Genomic DNA, 18872 nt, shown 5'->3' on the forward strand with positions numbered 1-18872 from the left:
ACTTTTTAAAGCTTCGTTTTTGTCGTTATGAGAGACGTTAAAATAACTTAAAACCTTCCGTTAAAGCTTTCCTGAAAATTGTATAACGAACGGAAAAGATATAAGTGGACATACAGACATCTTGTTACTTAAGTATTTAGAAAGTAACAATTTTCAGATCACTATTTATAAAGTTATTTTTGTTATAATTATAATAATAAATGTTCTCGTTAAGACACATTTTTTTGCATTTGTGACTCGATGGAAATCAGATTTTATCATTGATCGTATTATTTGGAGCGCAGCTACTCGATTACTTTATTGTTAGAATATTATTATCTTATAAAACTTTGTCATCAGATTTTGAGGATTTTAAATTCCAAATTTATTCAGATAATTTTGCGATATTCAATATATTATTTTTGGGGGGTTTGGATTTTGTGTATCCATCTTATATATCAGAAGTTACTGACAGAAGGACGGGCAAAATTAGGATTAAGTATTGTTAATTAGAATGCTATTGATGTAAAGATATCAAATAGTGATAGTTACCTGTTACATGCATAAAGTGATAAGACAATGGCCGATTAACTAATGATAATACACAAAATTACCTCATTTGTGGATTACAATGAGTGATTGAAACGTTTATACACTCAACTTAATGAACACAGTAATAGTGTCTGACTGATTATGACGTAACAAAAAAAATTAGCCACCATAAATTTTACTATTGGTCAATAACGACCTCTCATTGGCTAATTTTTTTTATTACGTCATAATCAGTCAGACACTATTCCTGTGTTCCAACTTAATGAACCAACCAATCAAAATTCAATAAAACAGACATTTTTATACAAATGGCCTCTTTAATGGATATAGAATATACGTGGATATTTTGACAGTGGAAATATTATCGTCAATTCAGGTTGCTAATATAAACATCATTTATTGGTCAGTTCATACTTCCAGTAGGAGAGGAGGGGATTAAGTTAAAGTGGTTTGATGTGAGGAGGGATCTTTATTACTTTAGCCAGCTACAAGTTTCAAGTTTATTATAGTGCATGCTAATCTGGTGTAAGAACCAAGTATTAATAAATTCATTGCCTCTTTATATTACAAACTCAAATGTGTTTTGTAAGAAATTACAAGGAACTAAAGGGATAAGACAATGGCCGATAAATTGATGAAAATCCCCAATGATGATACACAAATTACCCCTCCCGTAGAGATTAATTAGTTGTTGAAACATAATGAAGCAACCAACCAAAATTCAATAACGAATAAGAAAACGTTATTATAAAACTTTAAGGACTAGTGTGTTAAGCAGCCCAATGTCCCCTCCCTCCCAAGAGAAATTATGCTGTAAAACAAAAGAAAACGTCGTAAAAAAGATAAAACGAATATAAAAGAAAAGTATTAGTATTCTATCTTCAAAATATGCATATACAATACTTATTTGTAGTAGTGAAGCTACTATGGGAATTTGTTCCTGCTACCAAATCCTATTACATAGTTGTCCTAATAAGAAGTAAGCTTTTTTTGTCTGTAGCGAAAGATCTCGCTAACCGCTAAACCTCATTTACAGTGAAGCTTCTTTTAAGCCAATGGAAGGTTTATAACTATTTTGGAGAAGGGTATCTCCACACTCCACAAGATAAATCAACCCCAGAAAAAAAACATCCCCAATTTTTCTTTTTAAACTTATATTGAAAATGGAGGGTTTCATCTTCCCGCCCCCACCTAATTGCCCTTAGATGCATCTAGGGGCGTAGCTAACGAAAATGTTATATGAATAAATCTGTTCTTAAAACCTTACTAAAATTTTCTTTACTCTACCATGCTTCAGTTCAGTATTCTTTTTTATTGAAAATAAGTTTTGTTTAATTGCTGCGCTACTTGTAAGAAACAATGTTCTAGTATGTTCAATATAAATATATACAGGGAGGGAGGGGACATTGGTTGTTAAATACAATAGTCCCTAGAGTTTTGGTTCAAAAATTTTGGGGACTTTTATGGATTATGATTGGTAGGTTCATTAAGTAGAATGTCCAAACATTTCAACCCCTAATTGTAATCTACAAAGTAGTATTTTTGTGTTTTATCATTTGGGATGTACATCAATTTATCAGCCATTGTCTTATCCCTTTAGATCCCTGAAATGTACAATGTTACATTCTTTAGAAGATAACTATGTGTTCTGCATAAATGTAGCACACTTTTTCTTTAATATTGGCGCATTAGTAATCATAAAACAAAATATATGTATGTATACCAGGGACATGAAGGGATAAAACAATGAACGATAAATTCATACAAATCCCCAATGATAATAAACAAAAATACCCCGTTTGTTGATTAAAAATATTGTTAAAAGGTTTAATCATTGTTAGTTGGAACAAAAAAAAAGTCCCCAAAGTTAGATAAGGAATAAGAAAATTTTGGGTTCCGGAGTTTTAGAAGAACAAGAGATTTTTTGTAGCAATGCCACTCTACTAACGTTCTCTCATTCGTTGGGTTAAAACTGTAGGAAATTTTATAAAATAGTTGAAATTAGCATATAGTATAGACTTTTAAACGAATTTCAATCCATAGAAGGGGATTTTGTTAATCTTAATTGGGAATATATATAAATTCTTCCATTGTCTTATACCTTAATATCCTTTAGCACACGAGTTACTCTAAAACAAGGGTTACAGGTCCTCTTAACGGATAAGACAATGAACGATAAAGTTATGTACATCTTCAATGATTACAAACATTTTACCCCTTATAATCTATATTATTTTCGGTGTTTTGGATGTGGAACAAGTCGGGCTGTGATGAAAGTATCCCCATGTATATTAGTGGTTGATAAGTGTAAACACTTATAGTATAATCGTCTGTATTTTCAGTGTATTGGATGTGGAACAAGTGGGGCTGTGATGCAAGTATCCCCATGTATATTAGTGGTTCAAAAGTGTGATCACTTCTAGTATAACTGTCTCTATTTCAGTGTATTGGATGTGGAACAAGTCTGGCTGTGATGCAAGTATCTCCATGTAGATTAGTGCTTAAAAAATCTGGACACTGGTAGTTTAAAAGTCTTTATTTTCAGTGTATTGGATGTGGAACAAGTCGGGCTGTGATGCAAGTATCCCCATGTAGATTATTGGTTCAAAAGTTTGGATACTAGTTTAATAATCTGTATTTTCAGTGTATTGGATGTGGAACAAGTCGGGCTGTGATGCAAGTATCCCCATGTAGTCACCAAGTTCTTTGTAGACTCTGCTTTGTCAAAAATATTCAACAGGTTAATTTGAAGATCTTTATTTAAAAATGACGTCATACAATATAAATGACCAATGATTTTTTAAAAATATTTTTTCCAGTATGGCTTCGAAATCGCATAATATCCGCTGGATTAGAACCAGTTCTGAGCCTTCTGCCTAACGGGTTTAACAATAATCTTATAATTTTCATTTTAACAACCGTGGAAATAAATATTCTCTCATTTTTTTAAAGGCTGTGGCAACGCGTAACCTTCCTCTGTGCTGTGTGTTGTGTAAATGCAAGATTCTCAGAGTCAAGAACAATTATATGCCAGCTAATCAAAATGGACGGTCATCCCATCACTCGGCGGGACTGCCAAAGTCAGTCTCAGGCTACGAGGTAAGTTTCAGACATATTGAAAAATCAAGTATAGCATCGTATTGAGAAAATTTTCCACAAATACTAAAATAAAAATAATAATATTATACCGGGGCTAACAAAACTTATAATTTTTCATTTCAATATCATCGGAAAGCTTTCTATAATACGATGCGATAAATAACTATTACAAATCAAATGAAAGGTGGGAAAGGGGTTGTAGGTAGACATTATAAAAATATCTTAATTAAGGGGTTTTATTGTAGGATTATGCAAATAAGAATTGATTTTTAGATGCAATTTGTCAAAGGCTTTGTTTTACTTTATTATTGATCAATAAACATCTAAGAGTTCTTTTAAGAGGTAAATTTAGTTTTCCTTTTTAAGGACAGTTGAAAGTGTCAAGTATGACGTCATAAAAATACGTCTGAAAGGGAGAGATAAGAGGAGAAGTGGGAAACGAAATCCATAAAAAAGAGATGAAAAATGGACGTATTTTTATGACACTTTCCGATGTCCCTCAACTTTATTTAATTTTGTTCCATTACACTGGATTTGTTAAAAATTATACTGAATTATATGACCTCTGAAAAACGAAGTCTTAAATTTACCATTCCCCTTTTTATCAAATATAAGATTGCATTAAAGATGCGCTTAATATTTCTTTTTCTTGAAAATTGTATTTATCTCTTGATTATTATTTTATAAATATACCGAGAATAAAGTTTGTTGGTAAAAGTTTAAAACCCTCAGATGGTGAATTTAAAACTAAAACTTTAGCTGAAAAAAATGTATTGATACCCAAACTTTGTATTAAAAATATTTAGAATTTTTTCTTTTGAATATTATGAATCTAAAAAAAAATATGTATTTGATTTGATCTATTAAAAATCTATGAATATTTTACAAGAAACAACAATGTTAAAAGCAAGTGTTGTAATTTTATTAAATCTAAAAGTTTAAGACATGTTAATGTATTTTAATTATTAATACTTAGTGATTACGAACATAGAGGCCTCTAGTGGCTTGAGGGCGTGGGGGAAGTCGACCCACCCCCACAATTACAATTTTAGTCTTAGAAAGAAAAAGTAAGACAGATTTGAGTAATTTTTTTCTAGGGTTATGTGAAGAAAAATTGTAAAGGAGAACCATATTGGTTCAGCGGTTATCGAGATCATTCACACACAGATCATGTTAACTAATTATTAATACTAGCGTATACACCCCTAGAGGCCTCTATTGGCACTTGTTTTAGTTTTATAAGGTAGAAGTACAAGTTTTAGAAAAAGGACCTTAAAAAAAAGTTCTTTAAAGGGACTGTGAACGTAAATTTTTCTCATCTTAATATCAAATCTTAACATCATCTCATTCATAATATCTCACAGATTGAGCAAAACGCGCTTTTGTTTGCTTAAAAAACGGCTTTTTCCGACGATTTTTATAAGGTACAGGGAAAGGAAGAAATTTTCCGTATTATATAAAATGTGCATTAAATTGCTTTTTTCTCCCATTATAGCTAAAATTAAACTTTTTCACATAGTTCTAGATTTTTCCTAACGGTTAAGCTGACTTTTAACATAATCCTTGCTTTAAAACAATGTATAGTTACTTAGAAATTGATAAAATAAGCAATATTTTTTATTGAAAACCAAATACAATAACAAAGCCAAAAACAGGTTTTTTATTATTATCCAATTAACTTTAGATGGCCCATCTCTCGCCCATCTTTAATTACAAATTTGTAAAAAATAAAGACGCAATATTTCTTTATGAACAGTCTGATAAAAGTGTAAACTAATTCTCCAAAGTGGGTTATTTATTGTCCAACACAATAAAAAAGGATATTATTATTTTAAATAACCTATGAGATTCAACCCTTTGTAGACAGTGAGGTATTTTTTTGTCATTAATACGAATTTAAAAAAGGTCTTTATTACCTAATTACTACGTTATAAAAAAACTAATTGGCAATTTTATAGCATAAAATAAATCCTTAACAGTAAGTAAATTGTTTCAACTATATATGACACGTTAAATATCCCTACAAACATTATAAGAAATAAAAATGTTCAGATTTTCCCTGTTTTTTCCTTTTTCCCTCCCAAAATACCATAAAATCAAGGCATTATTCCTGGATATTTTTGTTAATAGGACGTTTTTGGTTGATCAGTGTAGTGAAATGTGCTTAGAAAATGTTAAGATTTGATAATCAGATGAGAAATTTTTACGTTCACACTCCCTTTAATAAATGGATAAAGGAAGCAAAATGTTACTTAGGCTGACTTATATTCGAAAATTCTTTATGAAACAGAAAGCTGCTCAAACAGGTCCTGAGAAACTAGTGAGAGATGTTAAATGTGAAAAAAACCTATACATTTGATATATTTATATGGTAAAATTTAGATTAATAATTATAATAATTTTTAATCCCCAGGTATCCTCTGGTGCAGGCCGACTCCGTCACTCTGGGTCCAGCTACTCCGTCACATCTGTGTCCAGCGGAGGATCTGGTCGCTCCGTCCGGTCAACAGGGAACCAGCTTATAGTACCTACAAAAAATGACGCCAAAAATACAATGACCAATAGGCTATAAAAGTTTTCCGGAATTTTAATAAATATAATAGATTTGAAATCTGCATAAAATTTTAAGGAATTTTTATAAAATTCGTTTTTTGTATAATTCTTTATCTATAAGCGCAAATACAAATTAAGTTAAATAATTTTGACATCTGTGATTGGTGGATTGAAAACTATCTGCGCTCTGATTGGAGAAGCTTAAGTGACGTACATCATTCAACCAATTAGAGCGTAGGTAGTTTCCAATCCACCTATCCTATTGGTCAAAATTTATTAACTAAAATTGGATTTGCGCTTTTAAATAATGAATTATATAAAAAACGAATTTTATAAAAAATCCTTAAAATTTTATACAGATTTCAAATCTATTATATTTATTAAAATTCCGGAAAACTTTTATAGCCTAATGACCAATGATAGACCAGCATACATTTTACCATTGGTCGAGTAAAATGTATACTGACCTATCATTGGTTAATTAAAATGTATACTGGCCTATTATTGGTCAATTAAATTTTATAATGGCCTATCATAGGTTTATACAAAAATATACAAAATACAATGACCAATGATAGACCAGCATACATTTTACCATTGGTCGAGTAAAATGTATACTGGCCTATCATTGTTCAATTAAAATGTATACTGGCCTACCATTGGTTAATTATAATGTATCTTGGCCTATCATTGGTAAATTAAAATGTATACTGACCTATCATTGGTCAATTCAAATATATACTGACCTATCATTAGTCAATTAAAATATATACTGGAATATCATTGGTAATCTGTATTGTAAGACGTCATTTTTATGGGCACTATAAGCTGCTTCGTCAACAGGATCCAACCGGTCCAATTCGTCCTGGTTCTCCATAGATTCATTGTCCAGCTTCCAGGTCTCATCCTTTGATCGGGGACTTCCACAACCCAGGGTAAGTCAACATCTAGAGAAACCAAGGACATCATCCGTCTGTAATGGGATGCAATACTCTAAGTCCCACTGGTGGATATAGGGTTAAGCAACATTTAACAGATAACCAACTTTTTTTGATGGCACGACCTTTATCTGAGAATTTTAACTGTGCATGGTAACCCAGGGTAAGTCAACCAGCAGGTACGGGGATTTTGCACCGAAAGAAAAACTACATGCCTTAAATGTTTCTCTAGTCAAAAAAAATAGCGAATTGTTGGAAAATATATTTTCTTATAAGGTTTAGTTTAAATGTAGTTTTCAGCTTTTTGTAAAGTAAAATAATTTTTCTTCTAGATATATTTCTGGGCTCGGCATCCGCACATAAGCCTCAGTAAAATCGACGTTTTATATCACAAAAAATCATCTGGATGTCTAAAACTGTTCCTGATTTGGCCAGCTGCCTATTCAATGATTTCCTATAGGCACGAAAGAGGGTTTTAAGTTGAGGCTTACGCGCGGCTGAGCCGTGGCTGCCGAGCCCTGAGGTATATTTCTCAAATGAGGATATATTTCTTATACCCTGTGAAAATTTTCTTCTTATAACTAACTCTGTTCATTTATCTTTATTCTGCGCATATATATTTATATTTTGAGTAGTTACTCTATAATCTAGGTATGTCAATACGTCCGATTGTCCGACAGTAGTACGTATTTTAGAAATTGTTGCCCGACTTCAGCACCTCGGGCCTAAAAAACTGGTTGTAATCTTATAATTGTGGATTCTATATCCTCGGAAAACAGTTTATAAAACGATGAAAGAAATAACAAATCTTGAATAAAATTTTTGGGTATAGTCCTTTTCGTGACAACGTCTCTTAAGGGGAGATTCGTCGTATTTTCACAGCAGCTTTTCTCATATTTCTAGCCCCTGCGAGGGGTTCTAACACTGCGGGGCCAATTACGTAACCCTGCGGGACAATCACCTAACTTAACCTAACCTATTCTAAAATAACCTGTAAAAAGGTTACTGTTAGAATACGACGAATCGCCCCTTAAGAGGCGTTGCCACGAAAGGCACTATATTTAAATTTTCTTACTTTTTTAAAGCGCTGTTATTTTGCTTTTTTTGTGTCTGATGGATAAAAGTATTCTTGTTTTCTACATTATTATGTATTTATTTTTGTCAAGAAAATATTTTCTTTTTACTTAGAGCAAACATTTTGGATATTTAGCAAAGATTTTCTCTAAAACAAGGATGACAACATCTATAAAAGCGAAGCTCTGAAATGGTAGGACAAACGGACATTAACAATTGTATAGTGTTAGAACTAAATAATCAGAATATAAATGTATAAAAGTCGAACTAAACAAAATTGTAAATAAATCTGTTAAAAAACTGCTTAAACACAATATATTGTTTAAGGACATACTTACATTTTTAGAACTTAATTATAGAGATCTTTCGCTTATAAAAATGTACTTTGTTGTCCTGGGAATCAGTATTCCAAAAATCAGACCTATCGAATAATTCTATCACATAAAAAAGTTTATGTTAAAAAAGTTTAAAATGGACGTACTGAATTTCTGGTAACGATTATAGAGTTGCTTCGCTTTCTAACTTATACCCAACTCCTATATGAATCAAGATACAAAGTTTGAAATCGATAGGAAATTCTAACCTGTTTAAATTAACAAAAAGAGCTAACTGTAACGGACGGACGGACGCACCGACCCTAATTATAGAAAAGCCTCGCTTTTAAAAATGTTTATGTTGCTAAAAGTATTAATATACATATACAATAATAATGTACATAAAACATTTAGAACTCTAAGATTAAGTAAAAGAAAAAGACCATTAAAATCATATTAGCAATAAATGATTAGGAAAAGAAACAAGGATGACAACATCCATAACTATTGAAGCACAAAAAAAAGCATCAAAAAAATAACATATATTTTTCAATGTATTTTTGGTATGATCGACGGACTGATCTATGGAAAGAAGTATCTTGATAAAAATGTATCTGCATTCTATCTTAAATAACATTGGAGAAATCATATTTCCCCCATAGAGTTACAGACTGGCGGGAGGACTGACAGACAGACGACCGACGGACTGATCTATAGAAAGAAGTATCTTGCTAAAAATGTATCTTCATTTTTAAATAAAAGTCGACCGTAGCTACTCTATAAGTTACAGGATAAAAAGAATGAATTGACCTGAACTTTAACATAAAGACTTAAAGTCCATTAAATTTGACCTTAAAAATTATTATTTTAACTATTAATATAACAGTGTATTATATCTCATTATTTTTGCATAAATAATAATAATGCATTTTTATGGTAATACATATTTTTCTTTACAATTTCCTGATACTTCCCCCTCTCCCTCCTTTCTTCCCCCTTTCAATAATGTCACTAATAAGCATTATTGTCCATACTAACCCCCCTCCTCCACCCCCCCCCCATCTCCTTGGTCTTTGTTTCCCTTGCTGCCAATATTGACTGATGTCTCTCTTTTCCAGGGATCTACAGGGATAAGACAATTGCCGATAAATTGATGCACATGCAATGATAACTTACAAATTTACCCCTTCTGTACTTTTGTGGTTAAAATGTTTGGACACTCAAATTTTAATAAAAGTCCCTACAGTTGTTGAGCCAACGAATAAGAATAGTTTATTATAAAACTTTGGGGACGAGTGTAATAAACAGTCCAATGTCCCCTCCCTCCCTGATTTTTCCTTTCTTGTGTAGGTTAGGTCAGGGAGGAAGGTAGAGATAATCTTCCATTAGATCATCATCTAATATTTACAAGCTACCAAAACGTTTACATTGGTGATAGCAATTTTAAATAAATACATCCTCTTATTATCAATCATAGATTTTGTAAGGTTAGATAGGACAATGGCAGAAAAATAAGTCCAATCTTTCTCTAGTATTCATAAGCTACAAATACTTGTCTTCGTGTTGAAACAATTTAGGGAGAGGTCAATAGAAGAAAAATCATTCTTCTTCCCAATCTTCTCCCAGCACTTTTAAGATAATTAAGCTCTTATAGGGGTTCAGCTCAAGAGATATAAGACAATTGAATAAAAATCTTCTCGAATTTGCCATCCAGTATTTTAATTTTAGGCTACTATAGTATTTTCATACCTTTGTATCAACAGATCTATAGTATAGATGTGTTTACAGACAACTACCACCCTTCCTTTTTCAAGGACCTCTTTCGTCTGCTTCTTGGCTGTGTTAATATATGCCACACCATTTGTTGATTTTCAATGGCCCAATAGAAAGGTTGCACAAGGCGGTTGCGATGGGGAGATACAGCTATTTAACCCTTTCTCCCTCTATTGTTTTACTTTAATTTTGTATCATTATGAATAAAAGAATTATTATTATTTTTCTTTGTCCTATACCTTTATTTATGAGTTTGATCTTGGAGACGAATTACATTACTACTAAGTTATCAATTATTGGTGGTGCGTGGTCTATAATCGGATATAAGCAAAGCATCATGATATTTTCACTAGAATAGCATGGCTACTATATACTAGTGGTCTATAATCGGATATAAGCAAAGCATCATGATATTTTCACTAGAATAGCATGGCTACTATATACTAGTGGTCTATAATCGGATATAAGCAAAGCATCATCATATTTTCACTAGAATAGCATGGCTACTATATACTAGTGGTCTATAATCGGATATAAGCAAAGGATCATGATATTTTCACTAGAATAGCATGGCTACTATATACTAGTGGTCTATAATCGGATATAAGCAAAGCATCATGATATTTTCACTAGAATAGCATGGCTACTATATACTAGTGGTCTATAATCGGATATAAGCAAAGGATCATGATATTTTCACTAGAATAGCATGGCTACTATATACTAGTGGTCTATAATCGGGGCGTTGCTACAAAAGACCTACTCTACAAAAGACCTACCCCTACAAAAGACCTACTCGTCGGTTCTACAAAAGATCAGACCAACGCCTACAAAAGACCTACTCTACAAAAGACCAACGCCTACAAAAGACCTACTCTACAAAAAATCGTAATGCTAGAAGGTCATGGCCGCAGAGCTCGGCCCCCTGGCCTGCCTAGCCGAGGGCGCTCGGCCCCCTTGCCTATAACCTAACCTAACCTAACGTATATGTAATAATGTATGAATGTTTATCGTACATTAACTTAATTATATTTTAGAATTTCGTTGATTTACAAAAAGTGGTTGGTAGATTTTTTTCAAATTTTAATATTTTTTTTACAATATTTAGGTAAGGTTAGGTTAGGTTATAGGCAAGGGGGCCGAGCGCCCGCGGCTAGGCAGGCCAGGGGGCCGAGCGCTGCGGCCATGTATTGATTATGTATTCCTTTATTAATAAATTTGATGTTTATTTAACAATATATATTCGTAGGTCTTTTGTAGAGTAGGTCTTATGTAGGGGTAGGTATTTTGTAGAGTAGGTCTTCTGTAGGGGTAGGTCTTTTGTAGAGTAGACCTTTTGTAGGGGTAGGTCTTTTGTAGAGTAGGTCTTTTGTAGCAACGCCATAATCGGATATAAGCAAAGCATCATGATATTTTCACTAGAATAGCATGGCTATAATATACTAGGGGTCTATAATCGGATATAAGCAAAGCATCATCATATTTTCACTAGAATAGCATGGCTACTATATACTAGGGTATGTTCGTTGGTCTGAACGACTCATTTGCATGAAGATTCTTTCTTTATGGATAGCACATTAATTTAACGTGTAATTTGAAACATAATCTAAAAAAATAATATTCAATGAGTGGAAAGATATTTTAATTTCTTATGATTTATGTTAGCTTGTTGATTACGGCTACGCTTCTTATAACTTTATTGACCAAATCTTTCAATAATTATTTATATTTTTTTAACATATTGTATGCCCTTTTCTTATGAGAGACACTTGAGTTTTTTTAGGAAAAAATCATCAAATTTTTCTTCCTTCCATCATTTTCTTTTATTCCATAACAGTTTTTTGTCATTCGTTGGTTTAAAAATTTCAAAAATTTCTTCTTGATTGGGCTGTACAAAGTAACGGTGTCTAAATTTCACAACATTATGGGCATTTTTAAAAATGCAGGCTCGATTATTTTACATTAATACATGCACAAAAAATAGACCCTTGTAATTTATATATCTGAATTTTGCTAAGTTGAATTCGACTCATATATCACAATTGTCAAGGAAAATAAGAACGGACATACCAAAGATGTAGAGAATCTTGCGACTCTAAAAATAAACACTTCTGCATGATAATTGGTATAATTTTGTTTTACTATCTCCATTGTATTGACTAGAGGCTACGCGCCTAGAGGCTTCTAGCACAACGTAAAATTTACGTCAAGATCAGCGATTTTCCAAAAATATTTTCTCGACCGTCATATTAATTAGTTATGTTTTTTTGCGATTTCTCTTTGTGTAGTAGTGGGACCCTCCCACAAATAGTTATAAACCTTTATGAGAAGCTACCCTGTAAAAAAGAACCATATTGGTTCAGCGGTTAGCGAGATCCTTCGGTACAGACAAATAGAACGAAAGACATCCTGTTACTTTATTATAAGGATTGTTAAAAAGAAGAATGTATTACATAAGTAGAAACATAAAATCCTTACATATATCAAGACGTGTATATTCTAGAGTATAAAAAGAATCGATTAAGCTTAATGGAAATCCCATCATCTATAAATTTGCTTGCTCTTTTTAGCGAGGAGGACTCGGACTTTTTTATGTTTCTTCTCTGAGCACTTTTTAACATTAGGTCTCAAATAAATCTTCCTTTTTCTATCCATATTTTTCTATTTGGATATTAGACTATTTTTTACAAAAGTTTTAAGATTGTATTATCGACATAGAATAAGTAAAATAGATAGGACTATATTTACCATTTATTTTTGCCTATCATAAATGGTAATGATGACAATTTTGTTTTGGTTCTTATTTAATGGCAAGTCTACTCTATACTTCGAAATGGCTGTATTTCACCATGCTTAAGGGGAAACGGGATATTCTCGGTGGCAATTTAAGATAGAACACTGAATTTGTGTGTGAATATTTTAATTATTTATATATGTATTTGCTATGTCCGTTTTTGCTCTCTTTACTCTCCATATTCTTTGCTATTCCTACTTTTACATTTTAAATATAGTGTTTGGATGTGGTTATTCTTTGTCAATTGGAGTAAGTTTAATTAAAATTTGAGAAATTTTTTTTTATCTTGAAGCAGATTACAGTGTTTGATAAAAAATGACGTCATACAATACAAATGACCAAAGATAGGCCAGTATACATTACAGATATCATGTGTTTTTGTATAAATATCTAAATTATTTTTAGACGCACTCAATCACACGCAAGCACCGTTACGGTGGCTCGGACCAGAGTCTAGAGACGGAGCCGACTACTCCCACCACTCCCGGAGGAGGAGGTGGAGGTGCCATCCCAAACTCGAAGTCTACGCCCCTGTTGTCGGAGGTGAATCCCTCCTCCTTGCTGGTGGCCATGTCCCAGGAGGATGTTAGATCCCAGTATTCCACTAGACAGGTATAATCCCACTAGACATGTATATTGTATAATCCTACTAGACAGGTATATTCCCACTAGACAGGTATAATTCCACTAGACAGATATAATCCCACTAGACAGGTATAATCCCACTAGACAGGTATAATCCTACTTAACAGGTATAATCCTACTAAACAGGTATAATCCCACTAGACAGGTATAATCCTACTATACAGGTATAATCCTACTAGACAGGTATAATCCCACTAGACAGGTATAATCCTACTAGACAGGTATAATCCCACTAGTCAGAAATAATTCCACTAGACAGGTATAATCCTACTAGACAGGTATAATCCCACTAGACAGGTAAAATCCTACTAGACAGATATAATCCCACTTGGCAGGTATAATCCCAATAGAAAGGTTTAATCCAACTAGACAGGTATATAATCCCACTAGACAGATCCCTCCTTGCTGGTGGCCATGTCCCAGGAGGATGTCAGATCCCAGTATCCCGCTAGACAGGCATAAATAATTAACTTTAAAACAAGGATGACATTATCCACAAAAGCGAATCTCTGAAACGGTAGTATAAACGAACATCGACACTTGTAAAGTATAAGAACTATATATGCAAAATATAAACTATAAGTCAAAATAAGATTTTAACCAAATTTGTTACAAAACTGCTTGATTATAGAGATGCTTCGTTTATAACGCTGTACCTTGTTGTAATAGGATTCAGATTAATTGGATAATTATATCACATAAAAATTGTTGTCAAAGGGGTTAAAAATCAACATTTTTAAATAAACGTACGGACTTTCTGGTAACGATTATAGAGTTGCTACGCTTTCTAAAACGTACTTAACTATTATAGGAATCAACCTAAGTGAAATCGTCTTATTATAACTTTAAAATTAAGCTATATTATAACTTTAAAATTAAGCTGAATAACTAAGCCTTTTCCTAAACAAACAATCCAGCAGAATTTTGTTTTTTTCACACATGCAAATTTAAGGCTAATACGCGACTGCCGAGCCATGCAAATAACTCTCATAGCTAAAGAAGTTTGTGTTGATTTTCAAAAGTTTTTCCGTATAATTTAAATAAACAGATCATCCTTTTTATTTACGTTCTAAATGTATAAATTAGAAACTATATATGTTGGTTGGTAGCTTTGATAACTAATAATTATCAGGGATCTAAAGGGATAAGACAATGGCCGAAAATTGATGTACATCCCCAATGATGATATTCAAAATTACCCCTTCTATAGATTACAATTATTAGTTGAAACGTTTGGACATTCAACTGAATAAACAAACCAAACAAAATTCACTAAAAGTTCTCAAAATTATTAAGCCAACGAATAAGAAAACTTTTTATAACACTTTGGGGGCTAGTGTAATAAAGAGTCCAATGTCCTCTCCCTCCCTGAATAGTGAATAATTATAAACCTGTTAGCTTAAGTTGTGTCTGGCCATATAGGCTTCATACGAATATTCGGATCATGGAAAGAGAACAAATTTGCGGGTTATCGTCGTATTTTCACAGTAGCTTTTGATAGGTTCTTTTAGGTTATGTAAATAACAATGGTTATAAATGTTTTACCGTAGCATAGCTCTTCTATATAATATAAAAAAATTATGTGAAATACTAAGCCAGCGACAGTGGCTCAACGCGTAGCGCTTCGCTGTCGTCGAGTTCCTACTGCTGCTATTTGAGGTGCGCGGGAATGCCTTGGCCCATAAACAAGCACAACTCATTGCCATGTACAGTTAGGACATCTCAAACAAAGGTCGTACAATCAAAGGGTTGGTTGTCTGGTGGATGTTACTAAACCTAATATCCGCGGGTGTTGGAGTATCGCATCCCATTACACGTGGATGATGCACTGGATTCTCTGTATGATCACTTAAGAATCGAAGGAGAGGTAATGTACTAAGCCTAAAAGTGGCCTAGATTATTTGAGTGAATGCAGGGATCTAAAGGGATGAGCCAATGGCCAATAAATTGATGTATATCACCAATAATGAAACACAGGAATACCCCTTTTGTATATCACAATGAATTAATGAATCAACCAATCAAAATTCATTAAAAGCCCCCAAAGTTGTTAATCAACGAATATAAAACTTTTGGGACTAGTGTAATAAACAGCCCATTGTCCCCTCCCTCCCTGGAGTGAATGAGAGACAGGACACAAATCTAATTATCCTCCATATTATTCATAACTCTTTAAATACGTATATATATAATAGACAACAACAAAGCTAATGCTTTTTAGTATTATCTTGGCCCCAGATAACAAAGAAGAAAAATAAATTTAGATTAAAACAAATTTAAATCAGCACAAGCATAGGGGGATAAGTTTATTCTTGCCTACTCTATAGTTTGAGTATGAACGTTCTTCTGTCTGCTATAAGAAACAAATTCGACTAAATCTTCCTTGTTCTTTATCCTATCATATAAAGTAATATTTTTTTTGAGATTAAACTATTAAACTGATTGAGTTCTCCTTTATAGGCAATCTTCACATAGGTCCCTGGATGGTTTCAAGCTATTTTGATTGTAGATTAAAAATTTGGGATGGTTCTAGGCTATTCTTCTGTTCCCTATCTACTAGACTATAAAAGTTTTTTTAATTTTTAATCAATATAATAGATTTGAAATCTGCATACAATTTTAAGGATTTTTTATAAAATTAGTTTTTTATATAATTCTTTATTTAAAGGCGCAAATACAAATTAAGTTAAATAATTTTGAGATCTGTGATTGGTGGATTGAAAACTATCTGCGCTCTGATTGGAGAAGCTTAAGTGACGTACATCATTCAACCAATTAGAGCGTAGGTAGTTTCCAATCCAGCTATCCTATTGGTCAAAATTTATTAACTTAAATCGTATTTGCGCCTTTAAATAAAGAATTATATAAAAAACGAATTTTATAAAAAATCCTTAAAATTTTATGCAGATTTCAAATCTATTATATTGATTAAAAATCTTTCCAACTTTTATAGTCTACTATCTACCAATTTAAATACAAAAGTACCCTAGATGATAGGAGCGCAGCCGCTAGTATCTTTAAATAGTATTTTTTTTCTAGCGAACGCAATTTTATAATTGTTCAGGTTCCGAAGCCAAGTATTTCAATGCCTGAGAAATTATCCGACTATCAGCAATCCCCCCTACTCCAGCAGCAAATCCCTCCCCCGTCATATTCACAAACTATGCAGCAGCAGCCGCCGCCGCAGCCGCCAACACATTTCCTTCCAGGCTCCAGGTACCGGCGCCACCACCAGCTGACCGGGAAGGAGAGCCAGCTGGCCCGGATGAAGTTGAAGTCGCCCGACCTGGCCGAGACTAGCTTCACAATGTCCACTATTGAGGAGGAGATAGAGGGGGTGAACGTGAGCCTGGGTGGACCAGAGCCACAGATTGTTGTGACGGCGGCAACCGCTGGCCCCCCGGAGCCATCCTCCTACCTGGCTACGGAGGAGGACATGGAGCCGACACAAGAATAAATATTTACAATAATAAGCCACGCTGCTTACAAGAGATGAAGCAAGATTCACTCAGAAATATAAAGATTTATATTGTCATTATGGGGACAGCGGAAAGTGTCATGTGTGACGTCATAAAAATACGTCTTAAAATGGAGGATGAGATGAGAAGTGGGAAAGGAAACCCATAAAAAAAGAGATAAATAATAGACGTATTTTTATGACGCCACACATGACACTTTCCGCTGTCCCGTCATTATATAGTATATATATATTATGTTTTTTTTATAATAGCCGTTTCACCATTAATTAAGCAGGAAGAGAATGGATATTTGGCTTTAAATAAAACTTCACCAATTTCTCAAATGTAAGGCCTTAAAATTTAAAATTCCACACATGAAGTTATTGTCCATAGTTCTACCCTGTATCCCTGTGTATTAGAAGATATCAGAGAGGGGTCAATGGGATGTTTTTTTACACAAGTCCCCAAAGTTTTATAATAACGTTTTCTTATTCGTAGCCTTAACTGGTTTCGGGACTGAAGTGAATTTGAATTAGTTCGGTTATTATATTGAATGTTCAAACGTTTTTTAAACTACTAATTTTAATCTATAGAAGAGGAAATTTGTGTATCATTATTGGGGATGTACATTAATTTATTGGCCATTGTCCAATCCGTTGTATTCCTGCATATTAGTAGATATTCATTCTTAGTGGCCAATTTATTGTTGACCGTTCTATGCCTCTCATTAAGGAAAGTTATCAAGAACCAACTTATTGTGTCGATGAAAAAATGACGTCATACAATACTAATAACCATTGATAGGCCAGTTTATATTGTAATTGACCAATGGTAAAATGTATACTGGCCTATCATTGGTCATTTGTATTGTATGACGTAATTTTTTATAAGCACTATAAGCTGCTTCAGTTATCAATATTATTTGTAATAATGTTAAAATAGCTTTAATGTTAAATTTAAACTTTTAGATATAATTGTGAAATAAAATAAGCTTCATTTTCAATTCAAATCTGGTAAATATTAGAATAAGACTTTTGAAATTTTATCAAAGTTTGAAATAGTTATTTATCGCATCGTATTATAGACAGCTTTCTGCAAATATCAAAACAAAATTATAATATTAAAACTAGTTTTGTTAGACCAGAGGGGTCAAAGACCCATGAAAACAAAACTGGTATTAAATTTAAGATTTTTATTTTAATTTTCGTGAAAATTTGTCTGTCATTCGATGCTATACATGATTTTTCAGTATGGCTTAGAACCGGTTCTAAATCTAATCCACCGGATGATAATCAATTTCAGGCCATACTTGAAAGAGATTTATGAAATCTTTGATAAAATATTAAGGAAAAAAACATTATCTTATCATTTATTATTATTTTTATATGGTGTATTATAATTGTAAAAATAAAATAATTAATTCAATGTCAAAAAAATGTTACTGTGTTTTTTTAAAGAAAAACTAACAGTTAAGCAGTACAATCAAAAGTGTAAAAATGAAGAATGTTAGATCTTAGCAATGCTTTTTTACTTTTTTTGAAGCAAAAATGTTTTAAAGTATTAAAAAGTGCTACCAATTAAATGACTTTAGAAATGTAATTAAAATATTATTTCACTTAAATATTTCGTCTTTCATGAAGCTCTTTATAGGGCCTATAAAATGGAGGATAAACTTTTGGCCGAAATGTCCCGA

General features: G+C 32.7%; 2 protein-coding genes across 2 annotated transcripts in view; both read left to right on the plus strand.

Annotated features, from left to right (window-relative positions):
* Window positions 1–6202, plus strand: part of LOC145315399 (uncharacterized) — a 36985-nt gene extending 30783 nt beyond the window's left edge. Inside the window, exons 4-6 of the mRNA XM_080155382.1 lie at window positions 3176–3271; window positions 3484–3630; window positions 6044–6202. Of these exons, the coding sequence (XP_080011508.1) occupies window positions 3176–3271; window positions 3484–3630; window positions 6044–6202 (402 nt within the window). The remainder of the gene's footprint in view (window positions 1–3175; window positions 3272–3483; window positions 3631–6043) is intronic.
* An 822-nt stretch (window positions 6203–7024) lies between these two features.
* Window positions 7025–18615, plus strand: LOC145316490 (uncharacterized). Its single transcript, XM_080157054.1, has 3 exons — window positions 7025–7118; window positions 13482–13688; window positions 16786–18615. The coding sequence occupies exons 2-3, from the start codon at window positions 13647–13649 to the stop codon at window positions 17176–17178; spliced, it is 435 nt and encodes a 144-aa protein (XP_080013180.1). The 5' UTR covers window positions 7025–7118; window positions 13482–13646; the 3' UTR covers window positions 17179–18615.
* Window positions 18616–18872: the final 257 nt, after the last annotated feature.

This window comes from Acartia tonsa, chromosome 4 (assembly GCF_053477335.1).
Source record: "Acartia tonsa isolate MP-2025a chromosome 4, ASM5347733v1, whole genome shotgun sequence".
NCBI classification, from domain to species: domain Eukaryota; kingdom Metazoa; phylum Arthropoda; class Copepoda; order Calanoida; family Acartiidae; genus Acartia; species Acartia tonsa.

What these genes read in the sequence shown, in the direction of transcription:
- LOC145316490 (XM_080157054.1), top strand. Translation starts at nt 13,647, where the DNA reads ATGTCCCAGGAGGATGTTAGATCCCAGTATTCCACTAGACAG. An exon ending in CCCAGTATTCCACTAGACAG is followed by an intron (nt 13,689 to 16,785) that starts GTATAATCCCAC and finishes ATAATTGTTCAG; the next exon opens with GTTCCGAAGCCAAGTATTTC.